The 20,414-nt window shown below is 37.6% G+C and overlaps 3 protein-coding genes across 4 annotated transcripts; all 3 read right to left on the reverse strand.

Moving 5' to 3' along the window:
• Nucleotides 1-153: 153 nt before the first annotated feature.
• Nucleotides 154-12,312, reverse strand: LOC107667997 (uncharacterized protein C1orf106 homolog). Its single transcript, XM_016459728.1, has 11 exons — nt 12,181-12,312; nt 7,572-7,684; nt 5,020-5,052; nt 3,837-3,853; nt 3,673-3,795; nt 3,237-3,468; nt 3,072-3,125; nt 2,725-2,950; nt 1,889-2,044; nt 730-1,426; nt 154-636 (listed from the first exon to the last, which is right to left on the reverse strand). Exons 2-11 carry the CDS (start codon nt 7,624-7,626, stop codon nt 544-546), a joined length of 1,686 nt encoding a protein of 561 aa, XP_016315214.1. The 5' UTR covers nt 7,627-7,684; nt 12,181-12,312; the 3' UTR covers nt 154-543.
• A 1,246-nt stretch (nt 12,313-13,558) lies between these two features.
• Nucleotides 13,559-16,267, reverse strand: LOC107668117 (protein FAM107B). Of its 2 annotated transcripts, none has more exons than XM_016459911.1 (5): nt 16,012-16,267; nt 14,505-14,532; nt 14,186-14,330; nt 13,868-14,009; nt 13,559-13,659 (listed from the first exon to the last, which is right to left on the reverse strand). In XM_016459911.1, exons 1-5 carry the CDS (start codon nt 16,147-16,149, stop codon nt 13,561-13,563), a joined length of 552 nt encoding a protein of 183 aa, XP_016315397.1. In that variant the 5' UTR covers nt 16,150-16,267; the 3' UTR covers nt 13,559-13,560. The 2 variants fall into 2 exon arrangements, with proteins under 2 accessions (XP_016315397.1, XP_016315398.1); XM_016459912.1 differs by having other exon boundaries at nt 13,573-13,659; nt 13,796-14,009; nt 16,012-16,164.
• Nucleotides 16,268-16,649: 382 nt separating this feature from the next.
• On the reverse strand, nt 16,650-18,969 carry LOC107668118 (uncharacterized protein C1orf194 homolog). The gene is made up of 5 exons (XM_016459913.1): nt 18,791-18,969; nt 18,556-18,672; nt 18,288-18,403; nt 17,766-17,878; nt 16,650-17,318 (listed from the first exon to the last, which is right to left on the reverse strand). Exons 1-5 carry the CDS (start codon nt 18,866-18,868, stop codon nt 17,248-17,250), a joined length of 495 nt encoding a protein of 164 aa, XP_016315399.1. The 5' UTR covers nt 18,869-18,969; the 3' UTR covers nt 16,650-17,247.
• Nucleotides 18,970-20,414: the final 1,445 nt, after the last annotated feature.

Raw genomic sequence — 20,414 nt, forward strand, 5'->3', positions numbered from 1 at the left:
GGATTATTCTGACAATGCATATTACAGTAGCAGAGCAACACTTCACTAATTTAAAAAAAATTGTGTTAGGAAAGGGGCAATATTAATTCACAAATAAAAAATATTATGGAAAAAGAATATATTAATTCATAATGTGTTAAATAAAATCATGGGGAAACTAAGACATTACGTAATACATTAATTATGAAGAATCGTGTACAAGACACAAATATATACTAAAAGATGTCATTTCTGTGAGGGCATTCTTTTGCAAAAGGTGGGCCACACTCTACTGACATCAATAAAAGCACAATTATATTATACATTCATCATAAACATCTGGCATGATGCCTTACAAGGAAGTCTTAGACTTGAAATTTAATCACAAATGTAGGCATATATGGAATCGAGGCTCAGCTCCAACTTGGTCAAAAAGCCTCGGTGAGAATGAACATAATCAGACTACATCGGTGAGTCCATTGGCTCAATAAATAAAAATAAAGACATGTACAATGAGAGTTCACTTATTCTCTGTGTCATCTCCTCCAGGTTTCTTCTACCTGGTTACACCTGACTCACAATCTCGGAGTCTTCCTCTTCGTACCACTGCAGCGGCGTTCCATCCGAAGCCCTTTGCAGAATCACCTTCTGAGAAACCTGGATCGAAACAAGTATGTTCATCATTTACCAAGAACGGATTTCATTTACGAAACTGATACTGATAAATGCACATATTGGCCACATCTTTACCTGCTTATGAGAGGGAATCTGGTGGTAGGGCGGCGGCACTGGGCGCTTGATTCGAATCGATCCTTGCCGTTCAAGTGAGCGGGGTTTGGATATGACTATATTGTTTTTCTGGTGCCAGGTTTTAAGTTCCCCTGATACCACATCTCGAGGAAGCACACGGCTGGGGTGGTTGGGATATTCTCTTAGTGACGTCGTGCGGACCACCTTTGTGTATGGCGGGGGAGGCTTGAGCATTCGTTTGGGTGAGATAACCTCGACTTGTTGGGGTTTATTAGTATGTACAGGATCAGATTGTGAATTCTGTCTGAGTTGCAACCTTGCCATGTCTGCCTGAAGTGGTGTCCCATTGCTAATCTTCACTCGATTGGGGCCGGGCACGAGGTGAGGTGGGTTTTTGTTGTTGTTTTTGAGTGTACTGTAGGTGTTGAGCTGGCTTGGTCCTTTATTTGGAGCGGTGCGATGGTAGCCGTATGGAGGCGGATAGGGTTTAGGTGCCTCGGTGGTCGTCTCTCGGCTGGAGGAACTGCTGTATGAGGAAATGGAAAGCTCGGAGCTGCTGTCTTCAGAGCTGCACTGATATAAACGTTGAACTGAGTAGGCTAATGTGAAATCGGTCACTCGTTGTCGCGGCAACTTGGTCCGGCCCCGTCCCAGGTCTGAGCTGGCCTTGGTCAATTCTGGTTTGCTTCTGGGAAGCCTATTTGAGAGGAGATGATAACAGATTAATAAAGTAAGACATTGCTGTACAAATACAAATGTTGCTAATTAATAAACTGAAACACATCAATTAAAAATATTGGTAACATTTAATTTTTTAAGGTGTCCTTGTTACATGTACTTACTATTATAATAACAATAAATTATGCATAATTACATGCAAGTAACCCTAATCCTAACCCAACCCATATAGTAAGTACATGTAGTTAATTAATATTACTCAGAGTCAGTACTTAAATGTATTATTACACTGTAAAAAGGACACCTTGAAGTGTAACGAAAATATTTGAATGCAACCGCTTCACTAATATTTTTGGTATGTATTTCCCAACATATTTCACTTTCACAAGTTTTAAAAACAGTCTTAATATCAATTTGAGCCATGTATTTGAAAAACAGTATTCAGGCAATCCTAAAGTACCAATGCTTTATATTAATTTACCTGAAGGACTGTGAGAACTGTCGGCGCAGTGGCAGCTCTGGGGTGGAGGGGGCGCTGTTTGGCTGATTGTTTCGTACTGGCAGACTCTTAAACACAAACTGGGGTGCTGGAGGAAGTTCTGCCATTCTTGTGTCTGTTGGTGAGCCTGTTGGACTGCTGCTGACACAGAAGCACAACTGTTTTTAATATTGATAATAATGTTTCTGCACCAAATCGGCATACTGGAATGATTTCTGATGGATCACTTAAAACTGGAGTAATGGCTGCTGAAAATTCAGCTTTGCCATCACAGGAATAAATTACATTTTAAATATTTAAAATAGAAAACAGACCTTTTAAATTGTTATAATATTTCACAATATTACTGTTTTTACTGTAAGTTAAATAAATGCAGCCTTGATGAGCACAAGGCACTTCCTCCAAAAATACAAAAAAAGGTAACACTTTACTTAAAGCATATATGTATAATGCATAATAAAAGTAGTTTTAATGCATTAATTATGCCTTGTAATGCAGCTTATAATCTCATGAATAATTGTAACCACAGTTAATACATTATCATGCTTAATTCATTGTTACACTATGCATTTTAAATTCGGTTATAATTATTTATGACAAGATATAATGTATTACAATGCACATTATCAATAATTATAATGCATTATACACTTAAATAACCCTTTATAATGCATTATACATAGAGGCTTTAAGTAAAGTGTTAACCAAATGATCTATCAAGTACCTTTAAAACAGCTCTAACAACACAAAGTAATGGTATGCTTATATTGCAATTAAATATCTACCATGGGACTCAAAGCTAGAATATCCCACAGTACCTTGAGCGGCTGCTGCAGGCGGAGTGAGAAGGTTTTTGTTTCTGGTAGGGCTGGTCCAAGCTGGACTCCTTCCATGGAGAGTTCTGGATGGGTGAGGCATCATAGTCCAGACTGGAACTGGAGCTCGATTGCTTTGGGCCGTTATTGGGCAAGAGAGTCAGACACTGGAAACCGCTGTCTGTGGAAGACCCCAGAACAGCTGGAGAAAAGGGAGCAGAGTCTGAGTCTGTAGATAAAAGACCATTTTTCTACATTAGCAAACTCCTAGAGACTCCTAGACATCAAATTTCCACATACAGTGGAGTGTGAAAATTTGAGTTTGAGGAAATAAAGGGTTGCTTGCTTACCATCATCTAAGGCAACAGCATCAGACAGCGAGCTGTCATCAGACATACAAAGATCTGGAATGGACCAACAAATATTTGTTAATTCAAATCATATCTTTTTGGTAATACCGTCAATCACATTTATAATGCGTAAAATGTAGTTTATATGAGAATCGACTGGCTGACCTCTCTGTCTGGAAGAATAGCAGGTCTGTGGAGAGACACAGCCGTGGTTGATGCGGTGTTTCAGTATCGCATCCTGCAGCTCTTTCAGCTTCTTCTCTTCACGTTTACACTGCTGCAGTCGGCTTTTCCTCACCGGTTTGCTGATGTGCTCCTCGAGGGAGAGCTTTCGGGCTGCCTCATAAATCTGCCGCTGCAGGGCGAGATCAGCCTCGAGCGCGTGCAGCTCAGACTCCTGGAGACAAACATTTTAGGGGGTAACCGCATGCTGAAAATGCTGAAATATGGATTAAACGCACCTCGTAAAAATCTTTTTCCATATAAGTGGAACCGTTTCACCACCATGAATAACATTTCAAACTAGCCAGGTAGGCTCAAATAACAGTCAGTTGCATTAAAGCTATTAAAGTAATCTCCGTGTAGAAACTGTGGCCTATACCTCGCCATCTTGTGAAATAAAACCCTCATCCAGTTTGAAAGTGGCTCCGATCCGTCGTCGGACCTGCGGAGGCTTCTCGTCAGGCAGGAGAGGGTAATCGGAGGGCAGCTTTCCAGTCAGCTCCTGTTAAAACAAAGGGCATTTTAATCTCAAAGAAAACAAACTTTATGTTTGTTAGTCACTACAAAACAAGACAAAATCTTGAGTCTTTATATTGTCAAAATGTCCACAAAGAGGTTTCTATGGTGTAATGATTGGGTCCTTAAATCTTCTCCCTGCTTGGCCAATAATGAATGACAGACATGTGGGCTAACATGTAAAGAAGCATCTGTTTCTTGGACATTGCTTTAGTGCCTCTATTGAAGGGCTGTATTGAGAACAAGAAAAAGCCCAGCTTAATCAGAGCAATCTGATTTACGCTTATGGGCCCGCTGACTTTCCTACTTAAACTTTCCTATTCTTTTGAAACTACGACACAATGTGTGTGCAAAGTAATTTATCCTTGTATGTAATACAAACTACTTTTCAGAAGTTTGGGATCAGTAAGATGTTATCATGGTTTTCAAGCAAGTAAAACATTTTCAATATTGATAAAAATAAAAAATGTTTCTCGAGCAGCAAATCAGCTTATTAGAATGATTTCTGAAGGATCATGTGACACTGAAGACTGGAGTAATGATGCTGAAAATTCAGCTTTGCATCACAGGAATACATAACAAAATATATTAAAATAGAAAAAGTTATTTTAAATTGAAACAATATTTCATAATATTACTGTTTTATTGTAATTTTGAAAAAAAAAAAAAAAACACTTTCTACCAACCCCGAACTTTTAAATGGTAGTGTAATTGTTTAGCCTGATTAGAAGTCATTATGCTTCATTAGTTAATTAGGCCAGGCTTAAACTGCTCTAAACCAAGAAACCCCTTTTATGGTCCCAAAGTATTGGCAGACCCTGGTTAATTTTGTCTTTTCAAATGGAAATCAAAGGTTTTACTGTTGTGATTCATCTTATCTTTAAGCTGTTTTTTTGGGGCTCATGGCTCCGTTTTTTTGGTTCATACTTAAAAATCTGAAAGACTTACCCCAGGTTTCACAGACAAGGCGTCCTAGACTAAAATGTAAGTCTGAGCTGTTTCAACTGAAAGAAACTTACACCGACTGATCCGACTGATTGTCAGTGCCCTTGTTTTGTCTCAAGATGCACACCACTAATGTTTTTTTTTTTTTTTGTTAATAAAAATTACTTAAATTTCCCGATTGAACAATGGCCTAATCCTGGCTTAATCTAAGCCCTGTCTGTGAAACCGGGCCATAGTCACAGAAATCCCTGTTTTCTTTCCATACCATCCTTCACCGGAGATGTGGGACTGTCTGGGCCTGGATAATCACAACAGATTTCATTACACAAGAGCACACACATACAGGGGGCTAGCAGTTGGCCTGCCCTGACACAATGAACTCTAGCGCTCATGTAAGAAACTAGAGTTTGAGTATCTGACTTTCCTCCAATTCCTGTGTTCTGAAAGGGGTCCTATTATGCTCTTTTACAAAGTCTTGATTTTGTTTTGGGGGAGTACTAGAACAGGCTCTCATACTAGGTTGTTCAAAAAACACATTATTTTTCACATATTTTATACTAAAATTAAAATTAAAACAGAAAATATATAAAAACTATAATAGTATCTAAATAATCCTAAAATAACACTGATGAGAAATCTGTTGAATTCATACCAGTGTTGTTACTGTTAAAAAACTAATAGTAAAATAATTGTTTAGTAACTGAAATAAAGATGTAATCACACAATATATAAATATTAGATGCAAAACCTAACCTTAAAAACTAGGAATTAAAAACAAAATAAGGAATGATGTTTTGGACACAAACTGAAATAAGTTTAGGTAAATAAATACCTAAGATAAATAGAAATATATATATAAAAAAACTAATAAAAATGATAAAAGGACATAACAAAATTACTAAAACATAAACCAAAAATAAAATGAAAACTAAAATGATAAAAAATAAATGCTAATTCAAAATATTAATAAATACTACAAAAATATAGAAATAATACTAAAATAATACTGGATACTGAAGAATCAGGGGCATAATACTGCATGCAGGAAGATTGGAGTTTTACCTTGGCAAGGAATATAGCTGCATCCATGATGGCTTTGATATGACGCAACCATCCACTGTTTTCCAGTCCAACCAGGTAATCAGTCATGGAAAGTGAACGCGTTCCCACCACTATTAGAAACAAAAAACAGATGTTGACAATCCACAAAATGAAATGAGAATGAACCAAATTCCCATACGTCAGCAGTTTCAGACCTTCCAGAAGCTTCTGCAAACTTCCTCTCATCACGTGAATATTCTCGATGCCCACAAACTGGAAGCGGATATTAGAGTAGTTGTCCTCATTCTCATAGCCTTTCCCTGCCGCACGATTCGCCAGTGCGTTTAACTACGAAAACACAAAAAGTGCTTAAGGAACCTGTTATGATCACCCAACTGGCTTGAAGAACACAACACAAACTTCACAATGTTCTACCTTAGGCCGCGTGTCCATCACATATATATATCGGCTGTTGTGATTGGCCTTGCTGATGGCCTGAAGCATGTGTTCGTCTTCTAAACAGCGAGCGCTGAAGCCAGAGAGAGGCTGACTGCACCGACACACTGCCGCCTGGAGACATGACACAAACAAATATAAATGTCCACCACCCTGAAGTACATTAGAAAAGCAGAGTAAATGAGGAATGACAGACTTAACAAGACCAATACAGATGTTGGGAGGAAGCCGCTGGCATACAGCCCTGACTTGCCAGTAAAACTACTGTTTAACATAATCAGCCTCTGTGTTGACAAGCCATTACCTGTTTACCATTCTGCTCCGTTTATCTAATACCGCACAGAAGAAACAACTAACGCCCATTACTGTGTTAACAGACATCTGCACATAAAATAGTTTTAATGAAACCTAAAGATAAAGAAAGGGTCTACATACTGTCTCAAGATGCACACCAGTAATGTTTTTTTTTTTTTCTAAGCACGTTTATAAAAATTGCTTAAATGTCTTAATTGAACTATGATCTAATCCTGGCTTAGTCTAAGCCCTGTATGTGAAACCGGGCCTTAAAATCTTAAAAAATTGAATACGTTTATGAAATTTCTATGGAGAAAATGAATGGGAAATATCATATCGGCTGCATGTTTTTCCAAGCAGATTTTTGGGCACAATTCAAGAATTTTCCACAGACCCTTTAGCTATTTGTGATGGTTTGATTTACATGTAAATATAAGCCTCATGCTTAAAAAATATACAGTCAAAATCAAATCAATTTGAGCGCGATTTAAACCCGGATGATTGTAACCACTCTAAGTTTGTCTGCCTTGGGAAAGCTAGCGTGTCTCCGACATAGAGTGTGTTGCCTTCTCTAGTGCAGCTCAACCAGGTCTCGTCCCATTCGTCGGTATTTGTGATATCACAAATCCCGGAAAATATGCGTTGTAGTCCAAACGAGTCATTCGTTGTAGTTTTTGAAAAGTGATTTCTGTTCAATAAAATGTCTCCTTTTGAATTGGACTTTGAGCTTTGTAACTTTGCAGATCTTTTTTATGCTCAAACAGCAACATTACAGACTAACTCAAATTGAAAAAGTGAAAAAGCATAATAGGACCCCTTTAATATTATCTATTATTAACACACACAAACATTTTTTTAGATAAAATAAAGCTAGAAAATTTGAAGTAATGTTTATTAACTGGTATACTGATAAAAATTAGTTTTTTGGGGGACTACAGCACCAAATTTTGGTTACTGATATGCATTCTCCTCCCTCCTAAATATGATTTATCATTAAAAAAATAAAAACAAAACAAAAGCACTCACCAGAGTTTAAAATGATCCCGCTATCAGAGTCACTGATCTCCTCCTTACAATCCATGTCTAGTTTTGTTACTCTGCAGTTTTCAAAATATCTGAGTTCAGGCTGCAGATGTGACCTGTTGATGGGGAAGAGAAAAGACTGAAATCTGTTGTTTGATTTCAAGCGCTCTCCATTTACTGCTGCTCTCCAGTCTAGAAACCACTAAGTAAATTTGCCTTCCAAACAGTGGCTTGTGGCCGTGCGATTATGTAAAACCGAACCTCCCGAGAAGAACCCTTCACAGGCACCTCAGCGTCTCCTCCACATCTGACAAAGCAACTGGTCTTTTCGCCCCCCCCCCAAAAAAAACACAATAGCCGCGCACCCAGAGTTGACCGCACACATGTGGGGGTCTTATCCTTCCCATACAGCACCATAGCAACCTGGATCACTATGACCAAGCAGGCGTGTTTGAATTGTGATGAAGTGTGTTTGGGGAAAACTAGAAGTCAACAGATGGCAGAAGGGACTCTCCCCCTCCAAAAGACTGCACCTGTTCTCTCCAAGACCCCCTCTCTTTCTTTCAGTGCCCACTCGCCACAGCTTTGAAGTGGAACAATGTGTCCATGCTGATTCAGCCTCAGGCGGGACATGCTGATAACTTAGATAACCATGTCAGGGATTCTCTTATTACCATGAAGAAAACTTGCAGGCAAAGTTTTTCTAAAGGATTGTTAGAAATAACGTTTAGGGATCTCTGTCTGTGATGTCTCAGATTTCGCAGGCCTCAGTATGGAGAAAGTAAGATGAGGAGATACTGCTGTGACATTTACATAAAATTTTGTTCTGTTATTGTAAAGGAACATGTTAATGCATTGGGCAGAGTTTGAATGACAAATCGGATCCTCCTACAGATGTAAAAAGAATCAATCAAGCAGGAAACTTATTATTGATCTGTTTAAAGGAGAAGTTTACCCAAAAATGAGAGTGAATATATCATGGCAGAATTGAATGGGGTTCAAAACAACACTGGACCCTACTGACTTTCATTATATGGAAAACAAGTAATACTGAGACATTTTTTTCAAATTTTTGTGTTCCACAGGAGAAAGTGGCCTAAAGTTTGGAACAACATTAGGATGATTAAATTATGACTGAATTGCCATCATCTTGAGTTTCAGAATTACAAAAGATGCTTTCATATCCAGTAACAAGATTTGAGGAAGATATTAGCTCAATTAATGACATTTGCAACACTACTTTTTTTGAAGTCCTACAAAAAAGAAAGAGGTTTCATTTCCTGAGAAAGAAAAGGCAAGTTACATCAACCATTATCAAACCTAGGCCTCATGTATAAAGATATGCTTGGAATGATCCTAAATGTGAACGTGCAACACATTTTTTGAAATGTTCCTATGACTGATTTATAAAACATTAATATAATATGCATAAAAAACATTCCCTAAATGTATCCCTCTTACATATACACATATTTATTTATTCATTCATTCATTCCAGGAAATCAGTAATCTAATTAATGAATTAAATTAAATCATGTAATACCCACAACACACTTAAAATGACTAATGTGCACATATAATAATATTTATGCATATTGTGATTGTCTGTTTATTTATCTTTACATTTTCATAATCAGTGTTGGACTATTTGAATTACTGGTATATATGGAACAAAAAGTTTGTATGGATGTTATGGAACAGCTTTGACATTCTGGATGAAATCCATGGAATTTAGGATCAAATCCAATCATATGCGTGTTTTAGAAATAGGGCCCATGGCTCCTTGTTATATCTAATGAGCGCCAGTGTCATGCACACAAAAATCTAGGACAGGCGCTGTATTTATATAAATGCTATTTTGGGGGGAAATCTAGTTGCCCACCCACATCACTAGGGACAACATCCCTACTAATGAGTCGGCGTGGATCCTTATCATCCCTCTTCCTGAGTTCTGAGGAAGAAAATTTGACAGAATGTGACTGTGGAGCTTCTAAAGGCTCCATCCTCATTCAGTTCTGTAACTCATGTGGATGGATGCAGCTCAGCACAATAGAAAGCAGCCTGCTCCATCAGACACTCCAACGACTGAAAGAATACCAGCAAAGCTCTGTGTCAACAAGCCCGAGTGGCCAGTTTGCTGAGAGGACAGTATCTGCTGATACAACAAGACTTACAGAGGGCAAAAGAAAGGCTTATGAAACTGCAGCAGGAATTAGGTCACTGTGACAAACTGTGCTTTATTAAACAAAAAGCAACTCCCAATTTTAGTTGACCCCAAAATTATAATTCTGCCAACATTGACTCACCCTCACGTCTTTGAAAACCTGTATGACTTTCTGCCATGGATCACATACAAAGAAATATTGAGAACTGTGCTGGCTGCTCTTTTCCTTGCCATTTCAAATCAATTATTCAAATAAGTGTCTTGAATTTTGGTTTTGTTTCTCACACAAAGATATTGTTTGACTTCAGAAGACTAACATGTTTTTTAATGCATGGAACTTGTAAAGAGTAAAGACAAATGATGTGTTTCCACTGCAGTAAGTATTGTATCTAATCATAATGTAATCATGCCAAGTCAATAAAGCACATGGGTCAAAGTTTATGATAAATGTATGGTGCTTTTGCATCATTTTTGAAGCTTGAAAGCCTGTATATATGCACAAAGACAGTTTACTTGCATTACTATAAATGGGAGAAACTGCAATGCACAATATAGCCTTCTAAATAGAAGAGCCAATTGCCACATTGCCAGTTGTTCCTACAGTTTTTTTCAGAAATTTCAGAATAAATTTGAGTACCTACATAATTAGTGAATCATTTATTCATGAAAACATTCATTCACACACAAATTTGCCCAACATTTGTGGGACAGTTCATGTTTGATTTTATTCCTGATTTGAAATGTGATTTAAATATGAGTTTGGCAAGCAGTTTTTGAGACCCAAGTATTTCATCATTCAAGTAGATGACTCCTACATGCCTAAAATTTCCCAAATGGCCATTAAATGACTTTCCTTGAAAGGGACTTTGTTGTAAACGTGTGAAAAAGAGCAATCAGCACAATCTTCAGAACTTCTTTTTGTGTTCTACAGAAGAAAGGAAATCACAAGGGGATGAGATGAGTAAATCATGACAGATTTTAATTTTAGGATGACCAACTCCTTCAAACGCACAAACTGCACTCACAAGGACCTCCACCCTGAAAACACATTAGGTCTGTCTTGATTACAAAGCACATTAAGCTCAGAAAAGCAGACAGGACGTAGTCTTATTGACAGCGATCTCAGCAGCAGAAGACTAACACAACAGATCCACCCACCCTCTCTCGCGGTCAAGCGTAAAGATGAGACATCAGCAAATAAGCCCATTTTCAATAGTCTACAATTCTCATGTCATCTCTGCCAGATTCCCAAACACCCTTTCCCATGAGTCTGTGGGGCTGTGATCTATTGGAATGCCTACTCGGCCAATTTCATTACCACTGCGGCCAGGTCTGGAATTCCCAGAGAGGGCCAGAGCTTGGAAAGTCTGACGGGAGATTTGAACACGACCCAGATTGTATGCGGAGCCTGTTATTATAGAGATGCTGAATCGTGTGGATGCAGATGTTATGGAGCGACAGATTTTAGTGTGGGACTTATTTCCACAGCTGGTGCAAAGCCAAAAACCAGTCGATTGTTAATGAAGCCATGCAAAACATGGCGGAGAGTGAGAAAGAGAGTGAGTGAGTGTGTGAAGAGACTTGAAAGACAGTCTTTGTGATTCCACTTCTCTCCTTTCATCATGCCACTCAATGAAGATGAAACGATTAATCAGAATGCATGTCAAAAAGCCTCTCAAAGACGAAAACACCTTTGGCTAATAAAGTAAGTTTCTCTGCCAGTGTAAACAGACTCATTCTCCTTTATGAATGGACATCCACTTCCATCTGTATTCCAGTACAAAGTTAATTAAGATATACCATGAATTTCTGGAAAAAAGAAACCCTGTAAGCCTTTATACAAATAATAATGGCTTTAACTGTAGGTAAAATGTTCCTTTTAATTAACTTTTAACAGACCTAATGTCTAGAATGGCTGTACCAATACCACTGGATCTGGCTCAATGGTAAACAACACTCGCAAGCACTAAGAAACATGTCTTTTAAATGCATGGAGCTTATGACGATAAATATTATTGTAGTAGGTATTTCATTTAATCAATCATAATGCAATTATGCCATCAGCATCGAAACCAACTCGGGCCCCATAAATATAATGCAATTCAGATTTAATTTTACTAGTGACAGTCTTTAATAATTTGCATGCTTTGAAAGGGTTGATTGACCTTATAAGCAGCACTAGTCCATGCAATGAAATGGTCAGCATTTATATCTGTTGTAAATGTAGGTGTAAGTCCCAAAAACATAAATGCACTCAAAACATATTTAAGAACATGAGTACAGAGCTTATCAAAGATTTAGCGCATGCCTTCGAATGAATGATTTCATGGGGCCTCTGTGCAAAGCTTTAATAACATATTTCCACATATAAAATCCATTTATGCCACAAAAAAAAAGAATACACAAATGTAATATTTCTTATCAATACAAATATTATATTTACCATACCTTTCTTTGCCGTATCCAGCCCAACACACACCCTCCGTTCACTCCATTCCCGCAGATGCGCGTGTGCCGGCGACTCAACAGTGCAGCTGGTTGTGGAGTCTTTACTCAAGCCAGCCAAAAGCCACTGGACTGTACCAACCGTATTTGCGCAGGGGGAGTGTGCCATGTAGCTGAAATATTCTCCAGTTGCCATTTATAAAGTAACATACGTATTGACATTAATAGATGCCTACTTAACAGGTTAATGAGGAACATTTTTCAACTGTGCTTGTTAACAAATTTAGATGTACAAAACCGGGCGATACCACTGAAACTGCCCCCTATCGCGCATGTTTGTCTAGAATACTTCGTAAGCGTGCGTGATCTTTTGAAAGCAGCACACGCTTCTTCTGCGATAGGCGTGTCTAACAAAGCCAGCGGGAGAAAACCGAGACAATAAAGAGTTAAACAAGAGGACAACTGGCGCATAGTCCTCTGGACTGCATGAATGGTGTCTGAAATGGCACGCTGCTACAACTTGATTGTTTTCCTGCGTGGCGACATGCCCGATACTGTTCAAAGTAATTTGCTGAAAGAGTATTTGTCGTAACTGGCGTCAGCTTATAAAGACATATACATTTTGAGAGCACATGGCTCGAGTTTCTTCCTACAAACGTTTCTTTGTCGATGTGCTTCCCATTTGCCTCCTGTTGTTACCTTCCTGATAAAGGCGGGCTACGGCAGATGGCCAGGCTTGCTTTCCTCGTGTCTCTCCCTGAATTTAAAGATCAGCTAATTAAACGGGCATTTCCATGTGAAAGGAGATTTCTCTCCGCACTGGAGATGTGCAGGAGTGCCACCTGTAAATGCAAAGGCAGCGAGACACAGAATCTATTTGAGAATTCTAGTGTAGGGAAGAGAGAGAGAAAAAAAAAAACCAACCAGGCTGTGAATAGCGAGTAAACTACAAAAGTCACTTTTCTATTTAAAAAGAAAAGACCATGCTAGGATATTATGGTGCCGAGATGTGGCTGGAGATTGTCATTTGGTTGCTAGGAAGTAACTGACTTTTCAATATGAAAGTCTCATTTAAGTATGACAGTTTGGTGACCTGCTTGACAAAAGTTGTCAAATAGGATATTAAAGTCAGTATCAGTCAAAAGTATCAGGCTATTACTGGTGGAGAAAAAAAACAAAAAAGACGGTAATATTATACAAGACATTAATAGCTTTATTTTGACTCAAGTTTACGGAACATTACAGTATATTTAAATAGAGGGCTTCACTACTAAACTACATTATAGCTGTATGCAACTTAATTTCATAACATTCTCTTTTATTATACGAAAACCATAAAAATTACAAAGGCGCATTTCTTCTCCATAGGCCCTTTCAGTAGTTTTATTCAGTCAACTGTATGCGACGCAGATTTTCTTTCACTCGGACAAATTCTGGAACATTCTTCTCATCCTCCATGCGCCTCTGTTCCTCCATCTCATACTGTGGAGAAATATTTAAAACTGTCAACTTTACAAAACACTAAAATATATGAAGTGCACAAGTCCATTCAACAAAATGCATAGCCACAATAATTCAGTTCATCCTCAAAAAAAAATAAAAATAAAAATTTACTGACTTGCATCTGGCAAAACTCTTGACCTCCATTTCAGTAATGAGGAACATCAAGCAGACAGAGATTGGTCAGTACCTCCTGCAGTTTCTGCTGTCTCTTACGGAGCTCTTGTTCCAGGTCAGAAGGAGGTCGGAGGGCAAGTTCCTCCTCTCTGTGCAGGTCAAGCCTCCTCTGCTGTAACACACGCTGCAGTTCTGGTTTCTCCTCCAACAGGCCTCTGAGAAGAAAAAAGGTCACAGTTTGTATGAATAAATGCAGGTTAGTATAGGTTTGATGTCATTTAAAACTTTCAAAATGATGTTCGTTTATTTTGCTTTTATTCTTTGTAAAGTATTGGGTTATGTTGGATTACTTCATTTGCAAAGTAAACATCTCTTAGATGTTACTCTTTACCTCTTGTGGCTGAGCAGAAGCTCCTTATGGAGATTCTGGCGACTGGGACACTCGCCGGGTGAGCCATTCAGTTTCCTGAGCTGAATGAACTCGTCTCCGCTGTCTGTGCTTTGCTGGGACACAGGAGAATGACATACATAATTCTCTGAAAAGAAAGATTGGAAACATTTAGACTTAAAATGAACACCAACAAATCTTCAGTTATGTTTTGACATTTGAGAAGCAAATTATAAGATGTCTAAAATGATGTCTACATGTTTATATGACAGATTATATGACGCAATGTAAATTAAACTCAGAGCATAGTCAGTGCCTGTACCTTTTCTGTGATGTCTGAATCCTGGCCGCTGGAGAGAAAAGTTAACAGAATAAAAATAAAATATTGATACATATTAAAGTATAAGTAAATAAATTTACCCAAATGAATGGGTTACTTCTAGCATGCAATTGAAATCGTGTAATAGCGCCAGCATGTCCACCTGCTGATGAAAGCACAGAATCAAACCAGTTCAGTGGACTGAGATGACACATGCTCTGCCTTCTAATGCATGTTGGCTTCATTTACTAACAGATGAATGAAGCAAAGCGGGCCATTTATAGCTCAACACTGAGACTTTGAGTTATTTTCAACCTCCTGACCTCTGAAACACAGGCTCTAAAATAATACGACTACAGACAATAGGACAGAGGAAAGATGTTCAAAATTGGATTTCTTAGTAAGCATTAAATGTTATGTACAAACTTGAATATATACATAGACTTGCAAAATTACTACTACCACCACCACCCTTATTATTATTATATAAACCATTGTCGATCAATAACTATTGACTTTACATTTAAATATATTTTGTATATTAAAATTCATATAACAAAAGACAGACTTTTTCCATTAACCCACAAAAAACAAAAAAAAAACAAAACAAAAAAAAAAACAGATTTTAGTCACATATGAAATGTGCATACTTGTTCTGGCCGCACTTACGTGTTTAAATTTTTTTTGTTTGGAGTTAAATGCTTTTATCCAAACCTACTTGCATTGTACTCAGGACACGCATTCCATGTGAACCTATGAATTTGGCCTTTTTAGCACTGTACTCTACTGTTTGGTCTACAGGAACATGTTAGGAACCTTGACACGTCCACCTCTTAATGAGACGTTAATCTTCTGGGCATCCTTCCCAGAGCATAGTGTTTATAACCAAGACCGGGTTAAACCAGCTTACTCTGGTCCAACAGTGCCACTCTCAAGGGACATTTGTGTGTCAGCCACACCAAACACCCCTGTCCAATCTCCACACTCCTAAAGCAACATGACAGACTATTGACTGAAATACATGACTCATGCAAATTATGATCATATTGTATAAAGGTTTGTGATAGGGTCATATAAAAACTACTTGCTGGGAGTGATGCCATTAAATGGGAACAAACTTTACTGTAAAGACTGTGCATTGTTAAAACAACAATGAATAACTCCAGAAACATTTCATTCCATTAAATATTTTTTATATTTGAAAGACAGACAGAGACTTCATGTTGTATTCAAGGTAAATAAGCTTCATAAAAAAAATGCTAAAACCAGCAGCAAAACAAACTGCTGTTTTTTCTTAAAATGAACCTGTTGTTTCTCTTAAAGTGAACTTTTTAAATGTAACTGGATAATAAAAACGTTTAATTCACATATAATTTTCCCCATAAAAAAAAAAAAAAATCAAAGCACTAAACTCAGTTACTAAAAGAGGATGACTTTATCAAACACCAGCAATCATTCACATAGGATTCATCGAATAAACTCTAACTACATTTTTTTTTTAACCACTCACCTCCACGCATACGGTTGATTGCTTTTTTGTCGTGTTCAGGTCCAGCATTGTGTGACTAGTGTAAAGTCTGTGGCCTTCGGTCAGCGTTTGCTGTTTATGTTCAGTGTTGCTTGTTGCAGACATTACATTCAAACTCATTACGCCATTCCAGATTAACCTGAACCTATACGAGGCAGGTAGGATGCCAGATTAACTAATTACCGAAGACATCACTGCTGATTTTAACTGTCTTCCTTCCTTGGAAATAACTCTTGATCTCTTTATTTTTTCCTCATCAAGACAAATGAAAAGACCGACAGACGTCCGTCTTTGCTAGTTAAATAAGCAAATGCCTGTTAAGAGGTGTTTGTTTTCTGAACCAACGGGGTTATTGTTCTGTCAATATAAAATCTTGTCCAAATTATGTAGTTGTACTCTCCGTTTATTCCTCTACATTTAACTTACATCAACTAATAATCACTGATTTATAAGAATTATAATTTTATAATATAATTAATTGAAATATATATATACACACATATTGCGCATGCTCCTCAATTTATAAAATCTTACCGTAACCAGCCACGAGATGGCAGTGTGATTTTTAAGGCTTGTTTAAACGCTTCCCATGATTCCAAAGTGCTACTTATTGACGTCAACCAGGATGTGAGGTCATTGAGTGAATGTGTTCGCGTGTGTGTGGAGCGAGTATGATAGTGGTTGTTTGTGTGCTTGAATGTTTGTGTTTTGTTAGAGTGTGTGTGTGTGTGTAAGTGAATGAGATCATTTAAAAAAAAATCTACACCGTGATCTTATTTGATCTGGTCCGAGTTGTTGCCCTGCTCGGATACAGAGATGATAATAACCGACTCGGGAGCTTCTGTAGCGATGATCGTGAGGCTTTTCACAAAACTCTGGGCATTCACAGTTGAAACTGTGGTAAGAAATGATGAATCGATCAGATATACTAGAACAGGCAGGGTGCTGGATCTCGGTCCAGTATGCTCTGCTTGTTCACTGAGTATAACGGCGATTCTGATCTCACCATTACTTCTAACAGTGAGCGAGTCCTTGAAGTGAGTGAGCATCACAATTTTATTGTATTCATTTAAAGAAGAGACCACACCGGCATATCTACGGTTCTTTTATTCTCTTTTTTCAAGCCCTTATACGTGGTATTGCTGATACCCATTGTTTATCAACCAACTTGTGGGAGTACGGGTAACCCATCTTAACTTGTATATCATATGTATTGTGTTACGTAGAGTAAAAGCCGCCATCATGCTTACGAGAGTAACCTCGGTTTGTAGAGGCGGTGTGATGAGACTCTGTAAATAAATTAAAAAAACACCGTGGTTAAATTCTGTAGCGTTTTTTTTTTTAAGAATCACTTTCTTATGGGTTGAGTATTAAATCTCACCTATGGACCCTTTAATACTGTATATAGAAGCCTTCTGGGTGTCGACCCACACTCTCATTCCTTTGTTTTCAGCCTCGCACATTCAATCTTCTGATTCTTTGTTTTTCAGTGTCCTGTGTGGGGAAAAAATTCATCAAAATGGCTGCGAGTTTTAGCCTTACCGAGCCTTCAAACTAAATAACACGCTGCTGTTTGGGTGTCTTTTTTTATTTTATTGAAATACCAATAAAAAAAGTAAAGTTTTAATCAATGGATATCATTGTTAAAAATAAATTAAAAAAACACCGTGGTTAAATTCTGTAGCGTTTTTTTTTTTTAAGAATCACTTTCTTATGGGTTGAGTATTAAATCTCACCTATGGACCCTTTAATACTGTATATAGAAGCCTTCTGGGTGTCGACCCACACTCTCATTCCTTTGTTTTCAGTCTCACACATTGATTCTTCTAGTTCTTTGTTTTTCAGTGTCCTGTGTGGGGAAAAAATTCATCAAAATGGCTGCGAGTTTTAGCCTTACCGAGCCTTCAAACTAAATAACACGCTGCTGTTTGGGTGTCTTTTTTTATTTTATTGAAATACCAATAAAAAAAGTAAAGTTTTAATCAATGGATATCATTGTTAATATAAAAATATATGAAGAGTTTATTTGCAAGAACAGATAACTCAGTTTTTCAAAATGTTCAAAAATCATGTTTTTATCCTGCATTCCAATTAATATCAATCAAAATGCAGTTGGGTTATTTTGATTAAATAACTAAAAAATACAGCTAACTAACACAATAAAACATAACGCAATAAAAAAAACATGATTTATGAAAATTAATACAAACGGAGTTAAACTCTTCATATATTCAATATAAATTATTTCGAGGCCTTACCCATTATCCAATGCAACAGTTTCCTTCTGCGTCACGGTTTGATTTTTGTTTTGAAACAATCCTAGATGATGATCGTATGTGGATTTCAGATGAATGTCCAGACTGTTCTTTGGTGCCTTGTGACAACATTTTAGCAGTCAGTACATTTCAAAAACACAAAGCTTTAAATCAGAACATGTTTGGATTTACTTTAGGTTGCCTATGGTAATTTTGAAGTGGTAGTAAGCAAATTCAAATCTTCCTTCGAGGTAAGGCTACATCAACTCACTGTAGTGTCATAATGAAAGACATTTCGGCGAGAGCTAGCCTGTGTTGTCGAGTTATGGAGTCTCCTCCAGGGTTCGTCATTTTGTGCGAGGTGGGTTGGCTTCTCATATGCCAGTTTCTGATCAAGCAAGGTAAAAAGTGAGAAATATGTAAACACAAATGTAGGCTATAATCAAAAAGCATACGAACTAGATGTGTAAATAGAAAAGTGTGGCCAATTATAAAGTTCGAATTACCTGAATTTCCTCACTCCCTGTAAATGTATAATCGTTCTCATATCGCGGAAATGGAAAAGGATCTCGTTCTTGTGGCATATTTTCCACAATATATCCAAATGAGTCTGGTGGAATGTAACAGATCGATGGTTTGAGATCTTGTGACTTTTTTTGTTGTCCCTCCTACCGTTGCCTAGAGACCAATTGGTGAGCGTCAGGTTTGCCGCGCCACACAGCTCGAGACGTAAATATACTAACTAACCTTACAGACAAGTGCATTTTAGTGTCAACTTTTCTATTAACAGTTGATTAGGTGGCTGTTAACCGCGTTGTTTTTAGAACAGCCAAAAAAAGCTTTTTAGTTTCCCCAGACTTTGCTGCTAAAATGTGTTTTTTTTCCCCAAATGTAGACCTCATATCATTACTATAATGTTTGTTATTCAGCCGCGTTATTGGTGCTTAATGTAATTTTTTTGTTATCTTTACGAAAATTAATGTCTTGACATGCAGTGTTGCCAACTGCTTTCAATTGAAAGTAGCTAAAACTGGTAGATAAATGTCATTAGATGACATCATAATGGCAAATTCACTGATCTATATAAAGATGAATATAGATCAGTGGGCAAGATGAGAACTTAGATAAGGTTTGTCCAAGAAGTTACAATATCTGTCCCTAAACTTTGGAAAAAAAAGTATCAAAAGGGGTGGGGAATTCGCTAAATCTAGCTACAAAATTGCTAAATTGGCAACACTGTGACATGTATCTATACAAGAGAGACACGTTTGCAGTTGGAATTCCATCCCAAAGAGACTGGCCAATAGGAGAGCTGAGCGCGTTACACGCTTAGTATGTGCAAACAGTGTCTGGATAAAAGCCCAGCAATATTTACAGCACGGCTGTTACTGTCACACGCCTTTCCTGAATGAACGTATCTTTTGGAAACAGAAATGTATTCAAGCCATGTGCTTTTCAATGCTGGAACGCAAAGCGTTTCTGTTATTTTTCTGCTTCACTTACTTTTAACGGGGGCAACGGAATTACCCAGCTGCAAAGAGGTAGGTGCTACTTTACTGTGCATTATACAGGTTCTCTGAGACTGTAACCTGAGATACTACAACAGTCTTTTAAAATAACGTAATTTCAAGTAGTTTGAACTATTTATTATATGCTGTTTATTTCTGACAGCTGCTAGAACTACATAATGCACTGAAATTATTGGCCGACAGACTATACTGGCTGAACACACATTAACAGAATAACACATCTGTGAGCTAGTACTGCTGCTGATGGAATATTGATCATTATAAACACTCAACATTATCCTGGAGGACTAGGCCAGCACATTCTATAAAAATATATATCATGTAAGGTCCGTTAATAGTAACAGAAAACATAATTTCTCCCTATTGGTTACATGCTGAGAAAATTGTATTGTACACATCATCATACACAGTGAAGCCGCCACTTTACAAATAAGAAACCATACAAAATTTAATCCAGGAACAAAAAAAAAAAAAAAAAAAGAAGCTAAGTAAGAAAACTGTGTGAACATAAGAAAATCAATGGGGAAAGCTGACCTGTCTTGTATGTTGCAAACATCAAAGCTAATCTGACTATAGTTGCTCAGGCTTTAAGGCTTGTTTA

This window comes from Sinocyclocheilus anshuiensis, unplaced genomic scaffold (assembly GCF_001515605.1).
Source record: "Sinocyclocheilus anshuiensis isolate Anshui unplaced genomic scaffold, SAMN03320099.WGS_v1.1 scaffold1024, whole genome shotgun sequence".
In the NCBI taxonomy this organism is placed as follows: Eukaryota; Metazoa; Chordata; class Actinopteri; order Cypriniformes; family Cyprinidae; genus Sinocyclocheilus; species Sinocyclocheilus anshuiensis.